Source organism: Cygnus atratus, chromosome 28 (genome assembly GCF_013377495.2).
Source record: "Cygnus atratus isolate AKBS03 ecotype Queensland, Australia chromosome 28, CAtr_DNAZoo_HiC_assembly, whole genome shotgun sequence".
NCBI lineage: Eukaryota > Metazoa > Chordata > Aves > Anseriformes > Anatidae > Cygnus > Cygnus atratus.
Genome location: NC_066389.1, coordinates 373959 through 398579, shown reverse-complemented (window position 1 = coordinate 398579; position 24621 = coordinate 373959). Strand labels below are relative to the sequence as shown.

Sequence of the window (24621 nt, the reverse complement as noted above, 5' to 3'; positions counted from 1 at the left end):
CAAAAACCAAGGCTGTGCCGAAAAGGAGACTGGCTGTCGTAGGGTGGGTCCTGGAGGGGCTTCGGGGCGCGACCACCTCGCTGGCTCTAGCAGCAAGAGAGCACGGGGTGGTTTTTTCTCTTGCATTGCAAAACCGGGGTGCGGGCAGCTTCGGTCCTGGTGGTGTGCAGGGTCCGACGGCTTCCCGGCTGCGGGAGGAGGTCAGCATCTCTTTGGGTTTATAAATTTACGTTTCAGTTTTGTTCTTGTGCTTTTCCTCCGCATCTGTCGGTGGTCCCAGCTCTTCTCTCCGCTTGCCCGGACGCAGTTGGAGGGGCAGCCTCTCCGGGCCCATGGCTGCAGGCTCCGAAACAACTTTCTCAGGTGTGTGAACAGCACTGGGGAGCATCCTGCCATAGGCTGGGGGAGGCTGCACACCGTGGTCCTGCCAGCCGGCTGCCGGGGAGGGAAGCTCCGGGGCATGAGCGTGCGCCCCAGTGCATGTGCGTTGGTGGCTGCCACATGCACTGAGGTGACGCCAGCGCTCGTACCAAGATGCAGGGAGTGGGGGAACAGCTCCAGGTGCGCACCCCAGGCACCAGACCGTGCTGGGGTGCTTGGGTTGGGGTTGTGGAGAGCTCGCCCCATGCCCGCTTCTGCCTGCCGGGGAGAGGAGCCCTCACCGTGGCCTCAGGGCGGCTCCGGTCCCAGCGGCGGGGCTGAGGCTGTGAGGTGGGGGGAGCCCCAGGGCTGGCCCCGGTGGGCTCAGTGCCCGGGGTGGGCACCGGGACTTGGCCCCAGGACTGACAGTGGGATGCGGTGCTGAACCAACGGGGGGGGGGTGCAGGATGGAGGAAGCAGGGTGCACAGTGTGCAGGATGGGGGATCAAGGGTGCGGGATGGAGGATCAAGGGTGCACGTGCTGCAGGGTGCAAGGTGCCAAGCACAGGGTGCAGACCCAGGGCTGCAAGGTGCTGGGCAGGGAGGTTTTGGGGTTGTGCAGGGGGGTGAGGACGGGAGGTGCAGTGTGTGGGGTGCAGGGCTGGGGGCTGCAATCTGCAGGTCGTAGGGCACAGAGCCCAGCGTGGAGGATGCAGGGCCAGGAGCTGCAGTGGTGCCATGAGTTCCGGCACCCCAAAGCCGTGCAGCAGCACGTGGCCCGGCACAACCCAGCACTGCAGCCGGGATGCCACCTCCCCAGCCTGGCTCCTGTCACTCCTGGCCCCTCGTGACAGCACGCCCAAGCAGCAGCTCTGCCCAAAGAGGAGCTTCTCCTGCACTGGTTGCACTACTCGAGCTTTCATCGCTGGTATTTCACTCCCCTTCACAGCCTCAGGTCCTAGCCAGCTGGCATTTCCTCATCCCGTCTTACTCAGTTTGATTTCCCAGACTTGATGATTAGCCCGTAAGGAGGTTCCCGCTGGTGATATCGATTCTCAGGCATCAATACTTCCCTCAGCTATCCAACGCCCTACGATGTATTTCTGCATCTCCGTGTACATGTTGTACACGGCAGTTTGTTCCTACACAAACCACAGAAGAGGCGGGGAAATGTTTTTCTCTGCTGGCTGCCTGCGGCCAGTGGAGATTCTGTATTTTAGGCTCGCTCTTAGAATTTACAAGGCTTTCTTCATTGCCAGGCTTGAAACCTCCTTGCAAAGACGGGCGGAAGCTTCTTTATCCCCATCTTAGGACCGGGGAAGTGTGGACGAGGGTTACCTGTAGGCACACGGGGATCAGCAGCAAGGCTCAGAATAGACTTTGGGCTGCTGCCGAGGCAGTGACACTCTCCCAGCAGTCCTGCCCACCCTACAATTACACTAATGACAAGATCTTTGAAAAGGGGAAGAGCAGCGCATTCCCAGAAGCTGAGTATCTGCTGCTGGCCAAGGAATAGAAAAGGCTGGCAGTGATCTCCGTGCACCTCCTCTCCTCCCTGAATGCAAAACACGCGACAAGAACAACCATGGCTTGCTACCATGCTACCGACAGCCTTAACACAACCACCTCTGCAGCACCAGGAGCTCATTTTGCAGCTCCCCCGGAGCCCACAGCAGAGGAGCCTTCCTCCTCTTCCTCCTCCTCCTCCTCCTCCACTGCATGCTGATGGCTGGAGCTGGCGGGGGGGAGCGCGCCTCGCTACCCGCCGCTTGTTTTCTATGCAACTTTAATTGCAGGGCGCAGGGAGTAAAACACCTACCACCAGCAGTAAGTGGAGTTTTGCACAGAAATCCCTCTGCACCAGGCTGATACGGCCCTGCCTACGTGCGCGTGAAATGCGGCGTTATTTATGGAAGTGAAAGAGTTACACGGGAGAAGATTACAGGCTAAGTATACCTGGCGTAACACAGTGACTTTGATTACAATTACTGACACTGCCGGGTGATGTGTAATTAATATCGCGGAGTAATTACATGGTTACTTCATCTGTTTAAAAATATATAAATATCCTCTGCTGAGTTTTCATTGAAAGCAGCAAACACCATCCCAGAGCTGCAGCCTGCTGGCAGGAGGCAAGGCTCTGTGCAAAGACCAGGCAGAGCCCCAAAACAACCGCAGGGAAGAGCTAAGAAAAAGGGGAAATGGTGAAAACAGAACAGAAAACGGTTCCTTCCCAAAGTAGCCAGGTGATGCCCAAGCGTCCGTCAGAGAGCTGAGCACCAGCTAAAAGCCAGAACCAGCCCTGGATGGTGCTGCTGATCCCCACCAAACCCAGCAGAAGCGGGACAAGGGAGGTGGGTTGGTTTTAAACAGATGAAGCTTCCCTCTCAGTACTCGCCTTCGTCACTACACCGCTTTACAGGGAGCCCCCAACCTCGGCGCCATCGGCTCAGCTGGGGGCGTTGGGCACCCGGCAGTTCTGGGGCCGCTGTGAATGGCACCAGGCTTGGGGACGTGCCCGGCGCCCTCCCGAAACGCAGGGGTGCTCCGGGGTGGGTGACGGTGGGGACACCTCCGAAATGGGGCGGCGTTCCCCCGCTTGCTTTAGGCACTGCTTCCCGAGCTCCGGGCGCCAAGAAGAAGAACCGCTGCTTGTCCTGCCCGAGCAGAAACCTCTTGCTGCTCCGGAGAAACACCCCCACGCAGGTCAGGCACCATCACCTACCCTGGAATGCGAGAGATGCGTGTGTGCATTCGTGTCTTGGCAAGGAGATGGGATGGAGCGTGGACATCTTAGGTCAGAGCCTGTGCAAGAAGCCACGGGATGGGCGCCTGCCCGCCGGGGCTGGGAGCAGAGCAGGAGGAAGGGGAGCGCGCCCTGGGCGAGCGGCCCCGGCCTCGCACCCGGCCCCGGGGTCCACACAGTGGAATACTCTTCCTCTGGTGTCTCCGTTGCTTCAGTGCTTCCGACTTGGTTTTGTTTTTGTTTTGTTTTGTTTTCAATGTGAAGACCTGAGATTGAGCGTGGATTTCTGTCCTCCACCGAACACTGCAGCACGGGCCTTGCCAGAGGCTTCGCCTCCCGTCCCCTTCCTTCACCACGTGTAGAGGCACCTAAACGGGGATTAGATTTCCTATTCCAAGGCGTTAGCGAGCTCCGAGCACCCGCTCGGCACCGCTGGTCGCACCGAACGTTCCCGCGGCGCTTCGAGAAACCCGAAGAAAGTCCCTTGAGACCTCAGGACCCGCGCGTCAGCTCTTCCCGTGTCCGTGGAGGGCCGAGAGGCTTCGCTCTGCATTTTTAGCAGCTGCTTGAGCTAGTGTAAGGGGTGGGGAAGGAGGTGGAGCTGACCCCAATGGGGCTCTCGGAAAGAGGAGTTTGCGGGGTGCCCACCGCCACGCTGACCCCCCGCGCCTCGATGAGGGCAGCGAGCAGGCGCTGCTGCTGCTGGCGCAGCATGTCCGCGATGAGCAGCGGCAGGGAGTTGAAGCTGGCGCTGAGCTGCTCCAGCTTGGACTCCAGGCTGCCGATCTGCTTCTCCAGGTCCTCGCTGCGGTCGTTGAGCTCGGTGATGAGGTCGTACATCACGTTCTGCATCTGCGGGGAGAGAGGAGACAGCCGAGGGGTTGGCGCGGTGGCTAGGGGTGCTGCACCGCTGCCCAGACCAGAAATGCTGAGCCCTGCTCGCAATGCTCCTGCGAGGCAGCCCTGCACCATCCCTGGGCTTCAGAGGCTGCTTCTGAGCCACTGCACGCTGCCTGGGCTGCAAGCGCCGGAGGTTTCGCCTGCTGAGACCTTGCGAGCACGCCCCGGCACTGTCAGCTCTCATCAGGCAGCTCTGCAAGCTCAGCACAACGCGGTGAAATAGAGGAGAAAGAGCAAGCAGCAGATGAGGGGACAGGGAGGGGTACCAGGAGGGGATGGCGAGGGGGACCAGGAGGGGCCCTACACCAGCCTGCATCAGCGGGGGCTGGCAGCTTGCCTCCCCGTGCATCACCTTCAGGCGGGCACCGCAGCGGAGCAGCTCGTCGCCTCCCCAGACCGTCTGTAGGGTTGTTTACCCGAGGTGCAGGGGGCAGCTGTGGCTTTGCCTCTAATGCTCCATTCCATTACAACCCACGTGTGCCCCACCAAAGTGATTAATGCTGCTGGGCCCTCGTTGCAGCTCCTGGGCTGCTCTCGGCCATCTCGGCCCCACCGCCTGCTCCCAGGCATCCTGCCCAGAGCCCCCCAGGGCAGAGGTGATCTCCTTGGCTGTGCTGGTACGAGAGCCCCAGAGCTGCCCTAACAGCCCCGTTAGCAGAACGGGAAGGGGTAGCTGCTGCCCGCTTCAAGCCAGCCGCTGTCGGGATGCAGGCAGGGCCCCAAAGGATGGGCAGCGATCTGGGGCACCACCCCTCAGGATAATCCCTGCGTTTTAATCCCTTCCTGCCAGCAAAACCAGCCTGCGCCCCCAGAGCCTTCCCGTGCCAGACCAGGACAAGGCGTTGGGAGGTTCGGGCTGTGGGAGGCAGCCACCACGCACCCGCTGCGGCGCATCCGGCCCCAGCCCCTCCGCACTGTGACCGGTGCTGGGCTCACCCCCTCTTCCACTACAAGGACATTAAAATGATGAAACCCAGCGCTGCTGACTGCTGAGCATCCCCAGCTGGGGCTGCGATGCTTTCCCAAGGGATGGTGAGCACAGACCCTTACTGGAAGCGGGGTGCCCCCCCCCGCCCGCCTCCCAGCTTGTGTTTGTCCTCTTTCCTCCTGCCTTGCACAGGCAGCAATCCCCTGGCAGCGATTCCCAGCTGACAGCTCAGGAACCGGAGCATTTTGCAGTCAGCCAGGTCTACTTTAGGTTCTCCGAGTGAGGAGAAACACTCCTGCAGCCTGGCCGGTCCGCAAGGTTACAGTGAGGACTTGCCTTTGAAAGGTCAACCAGCGTGTTGGCCTGGTCGCTCAGCTTCCTCTGCTCCATCTTCACGCTCCGCAACCTGGGGAGGAGGAGAGAGCAACACGGATGCACCCCCTTTCCCAAACTGCAGCTGCAAAACGCAGCCAGAGACCTGTTTGCTTCCAGGGAAATGGGAAACTGTCCCCAGTTCCCCGCGGACGGGCAGGGTCACCCCTCCCCTGGGCTCAGCAGCCCACTCCCCGCTTCCCCCCATTGCTGCAGGAGCTGGCGCACACCCCACTTACTGGTGAATGGCTTGTAGGAACTTCCTCTGGTGCTTCCTGACTTTTGCGTGGTCAATCTTTTTCAGCAGCTTGGTGTGCTTGTAGATGAGCCACGTCTCCCGCAGGACGTTGGCTGCAGCGTTCTTGATCTGTAAGAGAAGGGAGTCGGCCGCAGGTCACCGGCCCCATCTGGTCCAGCGCGTGGGACATGTTATTTCACGGAAACAATGCTCTGGCTTCGCTGGGTTCTGCCGTTTGTGAGCAGAAATAGCTGCTGCTCCGCTGCTGCGACAGCGCTTGACTCGCCCCAGCTGGGAGCGTGGCGCTCGGCTCCGTGCGCCTGGACGAGCTCCTGCGTGTGTGCACGGGGTCACGCGCGGTGGGGACGGAGCAGCCTGTGCTCCGGGCTCCAGGCAGAGCAGCGTGTCCTGGCCCCCGCCGCGTCCACATCCCCATCCCACCCCGCTCTGATGCCCTGGGGAAAACCGCTCCCCGCGCTCCAGCCATCAGGCGCCTCACCCGCGTGGGAAGTTTACACTGAACCGACGCCTCAAAGGAAAATAAATCCCCAAGTATTTCTCCTCTCCTGCATCTGTCTGCTGGTTTTGGCTGGACGCATGCATGCACAGAAGGCATCAGCCCCGTGCTCGCCCCGGCTGCTGGCACGAGGTCGCGGCTTCCACAGCTTCTGTGGCTCAGCTGCAGCCCTGCTGCTTGCTCCGGAGTGAATTGGCCGCAGGCTGCCTGGCACGCAGCCCACAGAGCCACATCCCTGGCCGCAGGAAGGGGCTGACCAGCTGGGTGCTGTCCCAGCCTGACCACGCACGCCACCCAGGCACCTGTGGCTGCAGCGCCCTGGCCACAGCTCAGCCGCGGGGACCGAAGGGGGAAGGATGCTGAGTCCTTCCTGGGGGCATCGCTGCTGCTCTCTGAGCACCCCAGCTCACCCGGGCTGTGCTTTACCTGCTTGCCTGCATCGAGGTGGGGAGCGTCAGCTTGCCCTGCCCAGGGATGCCGCTTTGCCCAGCGCTGGACACTCAGCGCTCCCGTTCTCACCATCGTGCACACCCTCAGAGGGTGCCGCATCCCCACCAGCTGGGCAGATGGGCTGCGCCTCTGCTTCCAAGCCTGGCTGCACTGCCCCTCGCTCCATCTCACATAAAAACTGCCTCAACATCGGTGTTAGGAGCCCACCCAGCGCTGCTGGGTCACCAACGCTGTGCCATGACAGGGCTGCTGAGACCAGAGGTCTCCCCCCGCACACCTCGCATGCTGCTGGGGACACGGTGCCCAACGGGTCACGGGGCCCTTGTGCCACTTGCAGCGACCACGGATGCCTTGGCATCTTGCAGGGCAAACAGGAACAGGTTTGGGATTTCACTTCCTTGGAGAGGTGGGGGAGCTCTGTGGAGATGCCCAAACTTCAAGCTGCGATGCCGCAGCATGGTTTGCTCACATGGGACATGTCCTTGGTGTCCCACAGCCCCGGATGCCACCCTTGTCCCCTTCCCCTGTGTTTTGCTGGTGACTGAAATCCAGGAGCAGCCCAGCTGGTGCCCACGGGCCTGCCGCAGCCACGGCCTCTGGGTCCCTCTTTGGGGACTGAGACCGCAGCAGCATCATGGCGCAGCTCTCGTCTGCAGCAGGCAAGATGCTGAATCACTGAAATCCTCTCGTCTTCCTGACACTGAGATAAGTGAGATCATATTCCACAAGAGGAGATGGTCTGTCTCCTCCAAGGAAAGAAAAAAACTCGGGCATTTCCTCCCCAAGGCGCGGCGGAGCTCGTTGCATTTCCTACAGCCCTGTAAAGTGGAGTGGAGTGGAGCAGAGGGCTGATGCCGTTTGCTTTTACCGTAATGCTTGAGCCTGCTCTGCATTCAAGGCACTCAACACCTCGCTCCCGCCCTGCTACCCATGGGACCGACCCTCGGGGATGCTGCAGGCTGCAGTTTCCCATCAGAGCGGAGAAGAAAACACCCCGGAACACCCCTGCTTCCCGCTGCCCCCACCCCGAGCCATCCCCGGCACCTTACCCGCTTGGTCAGCTGCGTGTCCATCATGAAGTTGTGGACGTGCTTCTCCGCTTTGGTGAGCTCCAGCTTCCTGGCCACCACGGCCACCACCAGGGCTGTGCAGCCAGCGCCCTGCACGGGGACAGCAAGGACGGGGGGGACACAGGGATGTTGGCTGGGGAGTGGATTCAGCCCTGCAGTTGCTCTCACCCTTGTGCCTTTCCCCAGGATTGCAAACCCCTAATTAACTGAAGCACCACATGCCCCCTACCCACAAAACCAATGATCCCAACAGGTTAACCGGGGTTTATCAGAGGACCCAGCTTCCCACTGCATCCTTGAGCGGCTGCCAACGCACCCAGTAATTAACGGGGCTGATTTACAAGGTCAGTGGTGAGCCCTCGCCTCCCCAGCGCCCTGGGGACACGAGGAACGGCCGAGCTGATCCTGCTCATCGCTGCCAGCCACGGGCCAGGATCTGTCCCAGCACCGTGATGCTCGCCCCGTGTAGGGGTGTCACCGGGGTCACTGGGCAGCGGGGAAGGCACCGAGCACCCCGGAGGAGAGCGGGGATGGGGTCCCAGCCCCCTGCAGTGCCACAGGATGGAGCGGGACCCCCTGAACGGCCGCAGATGGCGACAGCTGGAGCTCGCTTTATCCCAGCGATTAGCGGCGGATCCGCGCCGCTCCACAGCCGTCACCTCCAGCGTGCCTTTGTCGGCAGAAACCCAAGGTGCCAAGGCAGGGGACCCTCTGCTCCCCGCAGGGCTCCGCGCGCCGCCTGGCTCTGCCCGCACCAGATGAGCCACTCCCCCCTCCCCGGTGCTCTGGCAGAGGCCCACGACCCTGGCAAACGATCCTTAATTTATTAAAGAGTCATTAATTAACATCATGGGCTGAGCTGAATCCTTTAGCATCCCGGCAGGTCCCAGCGAGCGCTCTCGGCTTTCACCACTTCTCCCTTTGCCAGCGGCCCCGGTGCTGCTGCTCGGGGAGCCCCAGCGTGCTCCTAGCCCCCAGGGCTTTGCAGGGGGGCACCGGGGGGGTCCCCAGCCCTGAGGGGGTCCCCAGCCTGGGGGTGCCCACCCTAGTTCCTGGGTGGAGAGGGGCTTTACTGGCCAGCGTTCCACCATGCTGGTGGAAACGCCACGTCCAGCCCTCCCTGAGTTTTCTCCCTCGGTTGGCTCCTATCAACAGCATCAGCCTCCCTGGCGCCCAACCTTACATGAGACAGATGAAATACTTGCAGATAATATCAAATTAATACCCTCCAGCAGAGCCGCCTTAGCCAAGAGCTCTCCTGGGGCACGACGGCAGCCGAGCCAAGCGATGCTGGTGCTGGTCGCCCGCACGCCAGGTGGGACGGGGGCAGCTCCATCCCTAAAGCCGGGCACCCAAGGTGGGGACCGAATTGGGGTGCTGATCTGCGCAGGAGCCGTGCCTCGCTGGGGCCCCTGGCGCTGGCTCCTGAGCTGTCCCCAGCTGGAAAGCCGCACAAGCTGGGACGTCTCATGAGCATCTTGGAGCAGGTACGCTCAGGGCCCCGAAGGACAGCGACCTTCTGGCCACGAGCAAGCGAAGCAGCGGTGCCGTGGGCGGGGAGCGCTCCCAGCTGGCCCCCACTCCCCACGGGACGCCGGCAGCATTTGGGATCACTCGGCGCGATGGAAGCCAGGCTGCGCAAGCAGGGCGGCCAAGGGATGCTCGGGGGCCTCTCTGTGTCCCCATCTGCAGCTGCTGCCCCCCCCGCCCCCCCTCCAGGCTTTGCTACGGCCTGGCTCCCTGCTCCCTCGCAGCGCAAGGGTCCAAATTCACCCCAAATTCACCCGCAAGGACGAGCAAAGGGAAAGCCAGCTCACAGGTTTGCAGTCCCAACGTGCTCCAGTTCAGGGGCCGGTGTCCCACGCTGTGTCCCCAAGGGATTCGGGCACAGCCCAGCACCCCACAGCACCCACCAGGCACCCAGCCTGTGCCACCCCCTCATTACCCAAACCAGCACGCCCTGCCAATTACTGCACTTACAGCAATTGCAATTACAGCTCCAGCAGCTTTCAGGCTGCAAGACCTCAGAGCTGAAGCCGTTACAGCTCGGACAAGCCTGCCGAGAAGCCGGTCCCCATAAAAGCCCCACTGCCTCAGTGCCCCACTGCCCCAGCCTTAAGGCAGGGGACGAGCAGAGCCCAGGGGCCGGGCGGCCGGCTCGGCGCGGCTCTTACCATGATGCCGGTGAGGAGGCAGACCCCCTTCCCGCAGTAGGTGTGCGGGACCATGTCACCGTACCCGATGGAGAGGAAGGTGATGGAGATGAGCCACATGGCCCCCAGGAAGTTGCTGGTTACGTCCTGCTGGTCGTGGTACCTGTCAAGGAGACGCGGGTGTCAGTGTCACAGCAGGGGACGGGGACATGACCTGGGTGCCACGGGAGGTGGCTTGCCACCTGAAACGCCGGCACAGCGCGGCAGCGGGTGCTCGCGTGCTGCAGTGGGTGCACCTGGGTGCGACGGCTCCCCAGGCAGGAGAGCATCGTGTGAAACAGGGAATAAAGATTAATAGCACGGCAGGATGCCCCATAGCAACAGCGATTGCACAATTTCCGGCAAAGAAAAAAAAAATCCACATGCACAAAATCAGAGCAAAAACTCAACAGCAAAGGCTTCTGCTTTCGGTCAGACCTGTCACCACGTCCCAGGCCCTCCGGCTCCGTCCCCAGTGCCACGTGGCGTGGCGGCAGGAGCTGTCTGATGGGAGAAACAGATGTGGGGCCCCTGCTCTAACCCACAAGGGTCCGGACCTGCAAACCTCGTGGTTGGAGGGCACGGGGCAGAGCCTCCCAGCACATCTGGACCCCCAAGGACTCGTTTTCTGGCCAGAGCTGCTGTGCAAGTGGACGGATGTAGGGGCACCGTGCTCAGGGTGCTTTGTTGAAGTGGTCACGGTGGTGACTCAGGCACGAGCCCCCGGCCCCGAGCATCAACAGTGCTGACCCCATCTGCTCCTCGTCCCGTCCCCACTCCCGCATCCCCCCCCACCATCAGCTCAGGACGCGCCACGGGGACGCTGCCAAGCCGCAGGCACGCACCGCGCTCTTGGCCGCAGCCAGGGGAGGCTCGCCGCGCGGGACCGAGCGCCCGCGGAGCATCTCCAGCTCCAGGGATGCTGCAAACCTTCCGCGGCCACGTCCCCGCCGAGCCCCAACGTCCTGCCCTGCTTCCTGCCCTGCTTCCTGCCCTGCCGAGGTCAGCAACTGCAGCAGCCCAGCTGCCTCTCCTCCCGCTAACACGCGAGCAGGCCCCCTCCTTGCAAGCTGTGCGTGCCCCCCCCTCACTCCAGCCCCACCAGTCCCACCCAGGGTGGGCACCGGCCCCCACGCCGGGCTCTCCGCCGCCCGGCGCCGAGCCCTGCCTGCCCGCGTCCCTTCCCCGCAGCAGGTTTCTCCCAGCCTCCTCACGAAATCATTAGAGGAAAAACAGATGGAGCTCTTGGCAATTCCCTGCAAATCAATTCATCCAAGCTTCGCAGCTCATAACTCGCCCAACAGTTGGGTTTTCTCCTCTTCCTACATTTTTCTTCCTCCCCCCCCAGTAACTGGAGACCCTAATGAAATAGCAGAGCAGGAGGAAGCGTCTTCAGCCACGACAAGGCGAGGCTCCAGCCTGGGCAGAGAGGGGCTGGAGAGCACGGCTGCCCCGGGACCCTGTGAGGGCTCCCCAAAAACCAGCTTCAGCAGCTCCCTGTGCCGAGCCCACCCAACGCATCCCACAGCGCAGCCTCAGCTCTGTCCCCCAGGACATCGTGGGGCTGCCAGCAGACACCCAGCCCCCCCCGGCCCCCGATGCAGCGTGCCGAGGGGTGACCCAAGTGGCATGGAGGAGCTGGCCGTGCCGTGCTGAGCGGACACCCCCGGGTTGATGCGGCCAACGGGCTTTCCCCCGCCTCGGCGCGCGTTTCCCCCCTGCTGGCGTTTGCGTTTCCCCGATAAAGGCTGAGCCCCGGTTCCCGTGGCAGGATGTGAGCTCTCAGGCCGTGGGGACGACCCCAGCTGATGGGAACAACGTGCCGGGGGCTGACGGGGGGAAGGGGGCTCCGGAGGCTCCAGCCGGACCGACGGCTTCTCTTCCAAGAAGCACTCGGAGCTCATAAACAGGAGCAGCTGGCATTGCGCGAGCAGGAAGAGGGGCCGGCCGCTCGTGCCAAGGGCTGATGCAATTGTTTAGACCCGAGAGCTGATTTCCAGCACCCCCTCGTCTGCGCTCCCCGCGGAGAGCGAAGCGCAGCACGGCTGCCCCGAGCATCGCCCCAGCGCTCAGCCCAGCTCCACGCCGAGCATCGCGGCACTGGGATCACGTGCTCGGCCGTGCCGCGGGTTTGGGGGTGGCCGGGCTGTGCCGAGAGGCCGTGCACATGTGGAACACCCCGAAATACAAGGGGGAGCGGGCGGGGGGCACGTGTGGGTGCACATGTGCGGCCGCAGGCAGCACCGCAGGCAGCGCGGCGGCCGGGCGAGGGTTGCTTAGCGACTCGCTGCCTCCAGGGAGATGCGGCCCCCCCGGCACGCAGGGTGGGGAGGGCGCCCGCAGCGATGCTGCGGCCCCGGGGGGACGCGAGGGCGAGGTGGGGGGACGCGGCACGGCGATGCCACGCCAGCGGTGGGGATCGCGCCTCGTCCCTGGGTGGGTGCTGGGCGGGAGCTGCCGTGCAAACCACAGCAAACTGGTTCCAGTGCTGGTGCAGCAGCCGGACGGGGGGGCACAGGGACACGTCCTCTCCCCAGTGCGCACACTGCTTTGGGTGGACACGAGTGTCCCGCTGCCACACCTGGTGGCCCTTGCAGGGGCTGTGCCAGCACCCAGGACCCCTGCGCGCTGCGGGGACGGCGCGTCCCTTGGGGTCAGTGCCTGTCGCCGGGATCCTGGACCCCCCCCAGGTCTCTGCGTGCCCCAGGGACAGCGTGTCCCTGGGGTCAGCACAGCTCCAGCCTGGCCAGGGGGGCTCGCGTCTGCCGCTCTGTAGGCACAAGGAGGTGGTGGCAGTTCACGGCAGCTCTTGTGCTGGCAATCTGCAGCGGCTCTTCTGCACCATTTCTATTTTTCCTTGCTAATGGCTATTTATTTACAACGGGTTTTTCAGCCTAAGCCCCCCAGGTGCAGAAATCCATCCCCTGAGTGTTCCCTGGGAGCCCGCCCGCCCGCTCCCCATTTCGGAGGTACAAATAAAAACCTCCCAAACACAATTAAGGAGCACACAACTCTCCAGCACATTCTAATAGCATCATTAAGAGAAACAGGAACATAAACGCAGCCTGCAAAAGCTCGTAAAATCCAAGCGTGCAGCTCCAGTCCACGTCCACGGTACTTAAAGCTGCCCTAACGCAGTTCCGTTCAGCTCGGAGACCCAGGGGGGACCAGGAGGTGACTTCTGCAAGGGAAGAGGAGGAGGAGGAGGAGGAGGAGGAGGAGGAGGAGGGTCTTCCTTCCTCCTGCCTTGCAAGCACCCAAAAGTGAGCTGGGCACCCCGGGTGCTGCCAGCCCTGAGCAGGACCCCCTGCAGCATCCCCCAAGCGGGGCCGGGGGCTCAGGGCTGGCTGCGGTGACGAACCCCCGCGTTTCTGAGCCCAGCACCAAACCGCCGCAACAACTTAAAGGGATTTAATGCGATTTGGCTAATTCACTTAAAGCAAATAATAACACGCGTTTGTCTTGTTGAGCGGTTTCCTGCAGACAAGCCCACGCGCCCTGGCTCCCTCCACCCCGGCCAGGGGGAGAGAAGCAAGGGCCCGGTGCCGGTGGCACCGAGTCCCGGTGCTGCTGGGGGAACGGGAACGGGCCCGGCAGAGGTGGCTGTCACCACGGGAATAAAACCACAGGTGCTGGGAGGGAGCCCCGGCTCCCCAACAGCATCCCTCGATCCCAGCGGGGCTTCCCAGCGCGCCCTCGGCCACCTCCTTGGACAAGCCACCAGGGCTGGAGCTGCCCCGGCCCCGCTCCCTGGGGCGGTGGAGGAGTAGTGGAAGAACACCTGGGAGCGGAGCCGGCTGGCAGGCAGGGCCGTATCCTGCTCCCTGCACCCCCTGGGAGCCCCACGGGCCCACCCACTGCCGGTGCCGCACTTCAGTGCCAGCACAAGTGTCTGCTGAGCGAGGGCAAGGCTGGGAGCCAGGGCTTGAGAGCTGTCCTGAGCCATTAGCCCTGCTTTGATCGCGGCTCAGCACCCAGCACAGCCCCCTGGGGACGGGGACAGCCCCACACATGACCGGGGGGGCCTCTCCCTCCCCCTGCCCTGGGATGCACAGCAGGCAGCCGGGGTCGAACAGCTCCCAGAGAAGCCCTAGCAGGGGCTGGGGTGCCCCCTCCGCAGCCCCCTGGCACCCACAGGGGGCCCCGAGGGGTGCTGGTGCATCCCAGCACCGGAGGCGCCGTGGTACCCGCCGGGACCGGTCTCCACAGCAACCCCTGCGCCGAGCGCGGCGATGCCGGCGTGATGCCATCCGGCAGTGGGTTTGCAGCCGCGGTGTTGTCATGGCACTCGGCTCGCAGCGACGCCAGAGCCAGGCGCCGCCGCTCGCCAGCCTCCCCGCACCCAGCGGGGCCCCCACGTCCTCCCCCCGCCATCCCCAGGGCACCTGCTGGGGACTCTCCCTGCCTGCTCCAGGCACCCCAAAGCCCCGCGCCCCAAATCCCAGCCTCAGCCCCCGCCCCTCTCACCTCTCGCACACCCGGACCGTCCACGCGGCGATGATCCAGAGGGAAATGCTGAAGACCAGCAGCACCGTCCCGGGGCAGATGGTCATGAGGGTCTTCATGACGAAGCGCGTGTTGAAGTTGATCTTGTTGAGTGCTCCGATGCTGCGCGACGAGGCGTCGGTGAAGAGCTTGCTGTGCAGCAGCATCACCCGGGCGATCAGGTAGAGGCGCAGGAACATGGGGATGGACAGGATGATGTCCACGTCCGCCTCTGCCCGAGAAGGCGTGTAGGAGAAAGCCAGGCGGGCTGTCCAGAAAAATTTGTACTCCCCGGGGATGGGGTGTATGGCACAAACCAGCATCTCCAGGCTGATGTAGAGGATGCGCTCGTACGTCATCGCTATCCGCCAGTCGTCGGCCCCGTTGTCGATCACAAAGAGCTACCGGGAGGCAAAACCACAGGGTTACAGGGGGGCCCGGCCACCCCTGCCCCGCAGCACAGCCCCGCAGCTTGGAGGGGACCGACCCCAGAGCCCCACGGAGATGGATAAAGGGAACTGCCCTGGGGGACCAGGGATGGAAGCAGTGGGAACAAACCTTCCCCGAACCCTCCAGCTGCTCTGCCTGCACCTTCAGGGCACGGCTGTGGCGCTGGGAATGCCCCAGAAAGCTTTAGGGTGCCCAGAGACATCCCCGCTGCAGCGGCAGAGATGGGCGAGCCACGGTGCCACTGGCGCAAGCCACCCCGCTCCTTTTGCTCGCACCAGAAGTGGCGTCACCCAGGTGCCACCGCAGCCCTGCTCCGCTCCCAGCCGCAGGCGGAGGGCCAGGAGCTGGCGACGCCGATGCGGGCAACTTTTCAGGAGGAAGCGTGGCAATGGATGGGACCGGGTCGTCATAGCAACTGCAGGTTCATCCTGGGCAAAGCAGCGCGGCACCACTCCTCGCCAACCGCTGCAGCAGGAGCCGGGCGCTCTGCAGGAGCCCCAGCACCCAGCAGGATGGGAGCAGGGGCTCCTCGCCTGGCCGGGAGCCGTGCACTGCCCAGCATCACCCACACGGCCCGCGGGAGACGCGGCCTCGATCCATGTGTTCGTGTGCCTCCACGGCTCTGTTCCACACAAGCTGGGCCACATCGGTGCCACCAATGTCCCCTCCAACAGCAGGGACCAGCTCGGGGACTCCCCATGAGCAGCACTTGGCAAAGACACCGCTGGAAACGGACCCCAAGGGGACGCGGCAGCACACTACCCACACCAGCACCTCCTCGACCCTGGAAAGAGCAGGGTGACCCCGGCTCGTCCTGGGGGCTGGGAGCATCTGGGGGGGGTGGGATCCCTGGCACAACGCTCCATCGGCACCCCCAGCCCTGGCACCTGCCGTGAGCCGCGGGGCCGGCACGGCGCGGCACATGGGGCTGTCCCCAGGGACGGCGAGAGCCGCCGGGACTGACTCACGGAGCGCCTGTCCCCGGCCACCTCCCTTTCTGTTTGGAAAGCTCCACTCCTTTTAGCTGCTTTGAGAAATTGTTTATAAAAAAGTGCTCCAAGCTGTCAAGGGAGATCCTCAGGCATTTAGCAAGCTGACAGCCCATTCCTTCCTGGAAAAGGGTGTTAAAAATAAACAAATTAGCAAGAGGAAAAAGCCAGAGAGCCTTTTGGCTGCATGTGGGGAATTGCACCGGGTGAAGGGCACGGGCAAGGGGGGGGTGCTCGGGGCAGATTTCCCCTTCTGCAGCCCCTCTGCAGCTCACAGCGCATCGCTGCAGCGCGTTTCCATGGAAACCCCAGGCAAAGTCCGGCGGCACCCCGGCATCAGCTCCGGCAGGGGAAGGAGCAAGTGCGTTCATCACCGCGGCTGCAGGCGAGCGAAGCGTGCGGGAAAGCACAAGGAAAGGTGGCGGGAAGCCGCACAGTGGAAGGAGAGGCTCCCAGCAGGGTGCTCGCTCCGTGACCCCCCGGGGGTCTCTGCTCCCACAGCTCACCCAGGGATCCCGGCACGGGGTGTGCTGGGGCTGCGGCTCCCACCTCCGTGCACACCCATGGGGCTCACAGGGCAGCGCTCCGGCACCCTTGGGTGCACAGGTGGGGACTGGACGCACAAACCACGGCTCTGGGCATCCCCAAGGCAGCCCCCCCAAAACCTCCTGCCTGAGCTGGCAGCCTGGAGGCCAGCTGAGCGCTGTCCCCCATCACGTGCAGCAGCAGCAAACACCGCGCTGGCACGGGATGGCACGTGCTGCACTGTCCCCGAGGCCACGCCAGCACCAAATTGTGCCAAGTCCGTCGCCTCCCTCAGCAGCCAGCCCCTCAGCACCCATGGGAGCGGGGCAGCCCCCGCCACGCAGGTGCAAAGGGCCGGGAGCAACCCATGCAGGGAGGAGGGAGGCTGGGCTGTGCCAGCTTCCTGCACGCGCTCAGCTGTAACGAGGAGCGAGTGACACGCGCAATTAGCAGCAGATCGTGGCCTCGCAGCAGGAGGCAGGGAGCTGAGAGGCTGCTGGGGGCGGGGGAAGAGGAACCGCAGGGAAGGATCTTGTTCACCTGCAGCCCTGGCTGGAGGGGCGATGGGCACGGGGACAGCGCGGGGACCTGCCACTGTCTCAGCCGGCCGGGTGACAGCTGGTGGTGACAGCCACCTCCCCTGCCGCAGAGCCAGCTTGGCCGCCGGAGCTGCTGCCCCGTGGGAGCAGGGATGCGCCCATCCATCACCACGCACTTCATTACAGTCAGATGCAACAGGAAAAGGACCCAGGATGCTGGGCGGCTGCTCTTTATCTCCTCTGGGGGATAAATCCTCCCGAGGAAAACGTCTCTGCCTGCTCCTTCCCATCCCAGGCAGAGCCAGCTGCCGAGCCCATGGACACCAGGACGCGGTGCGGGGGACAGAGGGCAGCGTGGGGGCGAAGAGCCGGCAGCCCCTCCTGCCACCGCTGCGTGGGGACAAGGCAATGCCCCCAGCCCCAGAGAAACCACGGCAAGGGGAGAGCTGGGAACGTCCCCAGGACTTGTCGATTAACGCAATTAGCACCGAGGGAAGCAGCCGAGGCTCTTGCCTAATCTTTTCTATAGGGTGGGGAGGGCTGGCAGTGCTGGCAGGGTGAACGCAGCCCCCCCACCCCGAGCAAGGAGGAAAGGAGAAGCTGAGGATTTACAGCTGTCAGCCCCACTTCCATCTCTGCTGAGATCCTGGGCCAGATTATCGGCAATCCCTTTATAAGTACCTAAAAGATAATAGGGCGATAAACAGCCAGCATGGATTTGTCAGGGGCAAATCGAGTCAAACCAATCTCATTTCCTCCCCTGCCGGAGTCACCGGCGCAGCAGAAGGGGGCGAAGTGGGCGGCGCGGTGCAGCTCGGCTGCAGCAGGGTTCATCGTGCAGGCCAATGCGATTTCTGTGCACAGGGACCGGGAACGCTCCCGGCAGGAGCGCTTCAGAGAGCCGGCCACCGGCGATGGGCTCCCTTGGCTCCAGCTGGAGAAGATGAAGCCCGGCAAAACCCAAGGGTTCCAGGAACGACGCGGGACAGTGGCCGAGGAGGCTGCGCTGGGCAGGGGGTTGCAGGCAGGACAGCGGAGGAAAATATTTCACAGCGCTCGTTGCTGCCAACAGGGAGCACAAAACAACATGTCCCGCTCTGCACGGCGTGCGTCAACGGAGACGCGGGAGGACTGGAGAAGGCCCAGAGGAGGAACCACGAGGATGCAAAGACCTTGGCAAGTCCGTGGGGAAAGGTGGAAGGAACTGAGCTGTTCGGTGGAGGAAGAAAGCCTCGGGGTGGAAAACCTTCGCACGTTGGGAGCTGCGCTGGGGTTGCTTTGGTTTCACGGCCCATCACCGTGCTCAGCGCCTGCCTCTCCCATCTGCCAGCGAGCACCCGGCGCAGCATCCTGCCCGTAGGCTTACGTCCCCGATCCCGCCGGTTCTGCAGATTTTAGCACGTCCTCCAGCACTTTCCTGACCCACAGCCTGAATAAGCAGACCTGGGCCATCGGAGGGGCCACGCACTTGAAGACAATGGGGATTCCAGCCCCGTCTCCAGGCGGAGCAGGATGAGAGCTGTACAGCCCTGCATGCCGGTCAGGGTGGATGCGGTGTTTGCAGAACCAAGAACAACAACCAGAGGAAGCCAGAAAGAGCTGGGGGTGCAGCTTGCCCTGCTGACCACAAACAAAGCAGCCCTGGGGGTAAATATTATTCCAGCAAAACCCAGCTCTCTCAAATATTTGCTTTGAGCAACCCATCACCCGCGGGCAGTCCCTCCGGCGCAGGCTGGAGCGCAAGCAGCCCGTGCAGAACCCTTTTGCACCGAGGTTTTGCCAGCACCGCAGCACAGCTCTGCTTTTTAGGGCCGGACAAGCTCAGACCCAACAGTGCACGCAAGGCAAGCCAGCCTCGAGCGGGACAGTGGGGACCTGGCCCCAAACAGGCACCCAAGGCTGCAGGGTCCCTTGCCGGGCTCACCGGGACGTTGGTGGCTCCTGGCCCTGCTGCTCGGACGCTGCAGCCCTGGCTTGGCCAGGAGCCCGGGGAGGAAGTTTGCTTTTCCAGCGCCTTTCCTTGGCCGCTTGCACACATCGAACCCGCAGGAGGAGCAGGAGCCAGTCCCAGGCACGGCCTTGGAGGGGCTGGCAGGGGACAGGGCACCCTGGGGACAGCAGCGCTGGCCGCGCGCCCCAGCCACTCTGCCACAACAGTCCCCAAACCCAGGGCACGGTTCACAAGCTGCCATCCGGGCAGGATCACACCAGCACCGGCTCCTTCTCCCATCCCCAAAATACGTCAGCACTGAGCCGGAGCAAACTGGGAGCCCTTTCCTCTCCCAGCAACGCTGGAGCAAGCAAAGAGGAAAAGAATGGGCAGGCTTGATTAGGAAAGTATTTCACAGCTTCCCTTGGCATATCATCCGTGCAGTGAAAAGAGAAAGTTGGGGCCCTGCCCTGCTGCCTCCTCACCCAGGCCAGGGTACCCCTGCAAACCTGGGAGCAGGGTGAGGGAGCAAAACCCAGCCAGGGAGAGGCGGTGGCAGCTTTAATGGTATTAACGAGCTAATTCCCATCGCTCCTGCAGAGCAGATTGCAGGTGCTCTTCCCCTTATGAGGGTCAACAGCCAGAGGGACCTAACGGGAGGGAAAGGATGTCCTGGCACCCAAACCCTGCGGGCTGGTGGCCGGGCGCAGCCGCAAAGCCTGCAGCCTGGCTGTCAGGGCCAGGGGCCCCAGGACCTACCTGCACCTCCCGCGTGTGGTAGGCGATGATGAGGCCCAGCAGGATGATGGTGGACAGGCTGATAAGGCATTTCAGGGCCAGGGAGAACATGGAGTCCTGCAAGGAAACAGCAGGCAGAGCGTCAGCGGCGGCGACCCCGACGGGCAGCGGGACGCGTGGCACCACAAGCCTCGAGGGTGGCACCAGCGCCGCTCTGCGCCCCCAGGGAGATGCTGACCCCCTTCCCCAGCACGGGCATCCCACGCCCTCCCCCAGCACTCGGCCACCCCAGCTCCCCATCGTCGGCATCTCAGCACAGGGGCCCCAGCCCTGACATTGCCACGTGCACTGGGGGCACTTCTGGAGAGCAGCGCCTTCTCCAAAATATTTTGATTGTTTTTATTTATTTTTTTTTCTAAATCCATTTCCACCAAATGAAATTACCAGCCTCCCCTCGGCTGGGACAAGCGACTCCAGCGATCCATCCACATCCAGCGTTAGCCCAATATTATGGCACCCTAATGGATGGTCTAATCAGATCCTCCTGCTAATTAGCTCCATGTAAATTAAACCAGCCCCTGATTCACTGGTGACTAAAGCAAATGCTCCCAGCCTCCCCTGGCTCCCTATAGGGAAGGGCAGGATTCACCTTCCCCCCCGAAGGCTCATCCCCAGACCCCGTTTCGGTCGCTGTGAGCCTGTGCTGGCCCCCCGGGCAGCAGCAGCCCCCTCCTGGTGCTCATCTCCCCCCGTGGCCAACGCGGCCGGGGCGTGGAACGGGACCAGGGCAGCAGGAAAGGCCGAGCCGTGGACAGACGGGGGGAGTTTCAAGAAGGGAGAGAGGAAAGTTTTCCTAAGGAGAGGCTGCTGGCAGCGCTGCGGACGCTCAGGGTGCTCCGGCCACGCATTGTGAGCAGCTTCACAACTTGGCACTCGCCTCTCAATTGTGTGCATATAATGGCTGGTGTTGAGAGAAGTGCCGGGGACCAAACAACGCTATTAATAGGCAACCTCCAGGGCAGGGCTCGTGCCAAGGCCGGGCCCTCCCGAAGCACCGATCCTGCCTGGGTGATGCTGCCTGCATCCACACATGGGACCCTCCCCGCAGCGTGGGGCCGGTGGGACCCCGAGAGGCTCCGCCACCGCCACCGAGCGCCACGGGGCGAGCTGGCAGCGAGCTGGCTATTTTTAGCGAGCCGGTGTCTCGGGGGAACACCCGGGATTAATTGCAGCGAGATGTCACTCCCGCAACGGATCTGGCATCCTTTAGGGCCAATCTCAGTCGCCGTCTAGACATCCTTAACCCTCCTCCTGCCAGCACCCGCGGCGAGGCAGCTGCCTGGCGGCGCCGGCTGAGGATGCAAAGCCACGGAACTGGCATTGCCCCGTGCCAGCGCGGTGCTGCACCAGGCAGCTGGCAGCCCTTGCCCTGTCCTGAGCCATGGGGACCTCGCGCTGCCGGGGCCATCGCATCCACACGCACCCCAAGGGGTCCTGGCAAGCAGTGCCGCATGGCACCGGGGCTGGTACGGACGGCGAAGGGCAGCAGATGGGAACCCCCCAAGCGCCCGGCTCGCTCGGCACGGTCCACGCTCATCCCTCCTCTCCCGGCTCCGGGCACCGTCCTCGTGCACTGTCACCTCTGCAGGGCCGCCCCCCAGGTGGCGTGGCTTGGCACCCAACGTCACCCCAAAACCAAGCGGGAAGGGCGCACGCGGGGGGCAGAACCCCCCCCCCAGTACGGCCGGGCAGGGAGGCAATGAGGCCAACACCGTTTGGCAAAGGTCACCGCACACCCACCGCCGTTCTCAACGCCTCCGGCCAGCGCCGGTCCCGCAGGGGCCTGGCAGGAAGAGCGGCTGCCGGCTCCCACGCTCGCGACAAAGAAAACCGCGGGGCCGGGGAGACCTTGTCCGAGCGGCACCGACGCCTCGGCCCCCCAAGGGACCCCGGCACGCATCCTCCCTGCGCTGCGTGCAAGTGCCAGGCTGCTTCGCCCTGGCTGTGCCGTGCAGGCTGCTGGCGGTGCCAGGAAGCAGCGCTGCCGGCCTTGGGGGCAGGAGAGGCCGCATCCCGCCCGAGGGATGGGCAGAAAGCAGGCAAAACCTGGCCGCTGCATCTCCAAGCCCAGTTTATCCACAGGCCGGACCCTGCTCCAGCCCTTTCGCCCCGCTGACCGGCTTCGACATCCTGAGGAGCGTGCGGCATCTCTGCTGCCGGCCACGGGGGCAGAGCTGGATGCGGGCCAGGGCCGGCAGCACCGAAATCCCCATCCACGCGACAGCTGCCGGCCCCGGCACTGGGCGCTCCTTCGGTCACGGCCGCGTCCCTGCCAGCGAGCTCCGGTTTCCTAATGGAGGGGGCTGAGGGCTGCTGGGGGGTATTTATAGACAGTCGCCCACGGCTCCGTGCGAGGCACCGGGGAGCCCCCTCTGCACCCCAGGGTGTGCTCAGCGGGAGGGGAGGGGATTGCGGGGGCCCGTTGAGCCCCAAACCCTTCTCCAGCTGGCAGCAGCTCCCTGCCCATGCCCCCGAGCCCTCGGCACGAGCACCGCGGGCGGGCGGCAGCTGCCGGAGCAGGGGTCGGGGCGGCTGCATGGAGGCAGCGCTGACTCACGGGGTCTTCCCCGGCTGACACAGCCGCTCGGCGTGCTGGGGCTGCTGAGCGCCGCGGCAGCGCTGCTGGCAGCCGTGCTGTGCGGCGAGGGCGGCCGGTCACCCCCTCTTTTCTCTCCTCCCCCCCCACCCCCCAGCACCACACACACGGGTGTCTGTGGCTCAACAGGTAGTGGGCACCCCGGGGAGGGGGAGGCTTAGCCCCGCTCCTGCTGCAGGGCAGAGTGGAAAACGCCTGGAAGAGGCTCTGGCGGTGGACGAGAGCATCGTCCTCCCTCGGCACGGGGAGTGAGGGATGCGGGGCTCGGCGCTGAGACATCCCCGTGCCTCGACCGGAGCAGAAGGAGCCGGGGCTCCCCGCAGCTCGGCTCAGCCCCAGCGGCAGCTGCGGGCAGCTGGGGCTCGGGGAGGCACCTCTGGGGGGTGCACCCGCATCCCGACCCGTTTCCATGGGGACACCGCAGGGTCCCCCGCGCCCACGGGACCCCCGGGCACGTCCCTGCCTCCACCTGCTCTCAGCTCCATCGCCCCCTCCACCCGCACGAGCCCTCCCCACCGCGATTGCCAGATAATCGCAGGAAGCAGCGAGCAGCCCCTTCCCACACGGCTCCTTCCCCTCCGCACCGTCCCCACGCACGTGGCACCCTGCCCCGCGGCACGGGGACCCTCCGGGGTCCTCCAAGCCCCCCTCCAGCCCCCCCGCAGCGCTGTCCCACTGACGCCCATGGGTGCCATGCACGCCCTGCCAGCGCGGGTGCCTATTCCCTTCCCCTCTCTGGATAGGTATAAATAACATGACAGATGTCTATACAAAGAGTTATTCATATCGCTGCCAACGAGCACAGCCAGGGAGCAGGAGCTGAAAGGGGTGTGTGGGGGGAGAATTATAAATAAAAGACACCGTCCTGCAATAAAAAAAAAAAAATACAGAAGAAAGGGGTGTGGAGGAGGATGGAGGGCTTCGCCGCACCACGGAGGGCACAGCTCCTCGAGGAGACCACACACGGGGTGCCCGCATTGCTGGAAGAGGACGAGGACCCCCAGCCACAGCTGCTCCCACCCACCCCTGCCCAGCACCCCAGGGGATGCCCAGCACCCCCTCTGACCCCACCCCCAGCCACAGCACCCACCCTGGGAGCTCATAAGGGCGAATCCGCCCCTGCCGACCCCCAGGCTCCCCAGTGCCCCCTGACTTCAGGGCCACCTCCAGGAGGCCGTGCCCACTGGGTGGGCCTGCGGTGACACGAGGCCGATGCTGGCAGGGCACAGGCAGGCTGCTGGCAGCTCCCGCCGGCTGCGGTGGCGGCAGAGAGGCTGCGGGGCCAGGCTGGGCCCCCCCAGGCCCCCTGCACCAGCCAGCCCCGGAGTCCCCAGCCCTCAACCACCACCACGGGGCCAGCAGGGATGCAGACGGATCCCCTCGCTCCCCGAAGGGCAGTCGGGGGCTTCTATGGGGCCTCCAGGCAGGAGCCGCAGGTGGGGATGAGCCAAGGTGCACCCAGCACCAGCAGGGCTCCTGCTCACGAGGGCCGGCCAGGTGGGGGGCCCGGCAGCCCCCTGCCCTCTGCGGCCGGGAGGCCCCGCAGTGCCAGATGGGGCAGTCCCCGTCCCCTCTGTTGACACCCACCGGGGGCACGGGGCAGCTCCGCCAGGACGTGGCGCCCACCCCAACCAAAGCACCCGCCGCACGCAGCCCCATCGGCGCCCGCCCCGTCCAACACCGACGGCCACCGCGAAGCCCCCGGGACCCCAACAAACCCACACGGCCCCGTCCGGCCCCAAACACCCCCAACGGCCACCCCAGCGGCCCCCAACCTCCCCGCGGCCGCCCGCACCTTGGAGTAGAGCCCCCAGGAGAGCTCGGTCTCAATGACCATGACGACGATGCCGAACATGCCGAAGATGAGCGCGTAGTCGCTGAGGCGCTTGCGCTTCTCGAAGAGCGCGCGCCGGTGGCCCAGGCGGTAGCCGATGTTCTGCGCCTTGCGCTTGGGTCCCTTGGCGAAGGCGGCGGGGGCCGGGCGGGCGGGCGGGCGGTCGGCGCGGGGGCCTCGGCGGGCGGGGGGCCGCGTGGCGGGCGCGTGGTTGTCCTCGCGCGAGACGACGATTTCGGGGGGCCCGCCGGCCCCGAAGAGCTGCAGCGGCTGCGCCTCGGGCTCCGCCTCGATGAGGTTCCTGCGGGAGGCGCTGAGCCGGCTGAGGGGCTTCATCACCCCCCCGCTGTACTTGCAGGAGCTCATGGCGATCTCGGTGAACGGGTTGCTGTCCCGCCGGTGCACCAGCGGGCTGGGCTGCCGGTGCTTGCCGCCGCCGCCCGCCGCCGAGCCCGGCGAGTGACCGGCCAAGTGGTCGCTGAGGTTGAGCTGGCTGCCGTGGCGGGAGGAAGGGTGGAGGGCGGCGGGGGCGGCGGGAGGAGGGGCCCGCAGCGACCCGGGCGAGGAGTGCAACAGGCTGTGCTGGAGCGGCGGCAGCGCGGCGGGCGGCGGGCGCTCGTCCCCCGACGACGGGCAAGGGCACCGGGGGTCCTCCTCCAGGTCCCCCACGCCCGAGTCGTGGAAGTGCCCCGACGTGTCCAT

General features: G+C 64.5%; 1 protein-coding gene across 1 annotated transcript; it reads right to left on the bottom strand.

Moving 5' to 3' along the window:
- Window positions 1-247: 247 nt before the first annotated feature.
- KCNN3 (potassium calcium-activated channel subfamily N member 3) lies at window positions 248-24621 on the bottom strand. Its single transcript, XM_035567255.2, has 8 exons — window positions 23881-24621; window positions 19451-19546; window positions 14241-14659; window positions 9756-9897; window positions 7561-7671; window positions 5546-5673; window positions 5271-5340; window positions 248-3958 (listed from the first exon to the last, which is right to left on the bottom strand). Exons 1-8 carry the CDS (start codon window positions 24619-24621, stop codon window positions 3662-3664), a joined length of 2004 nt encoding a protein of 667 aa, XP_035423148.1. The 3' UTR covers window positions 248-3661.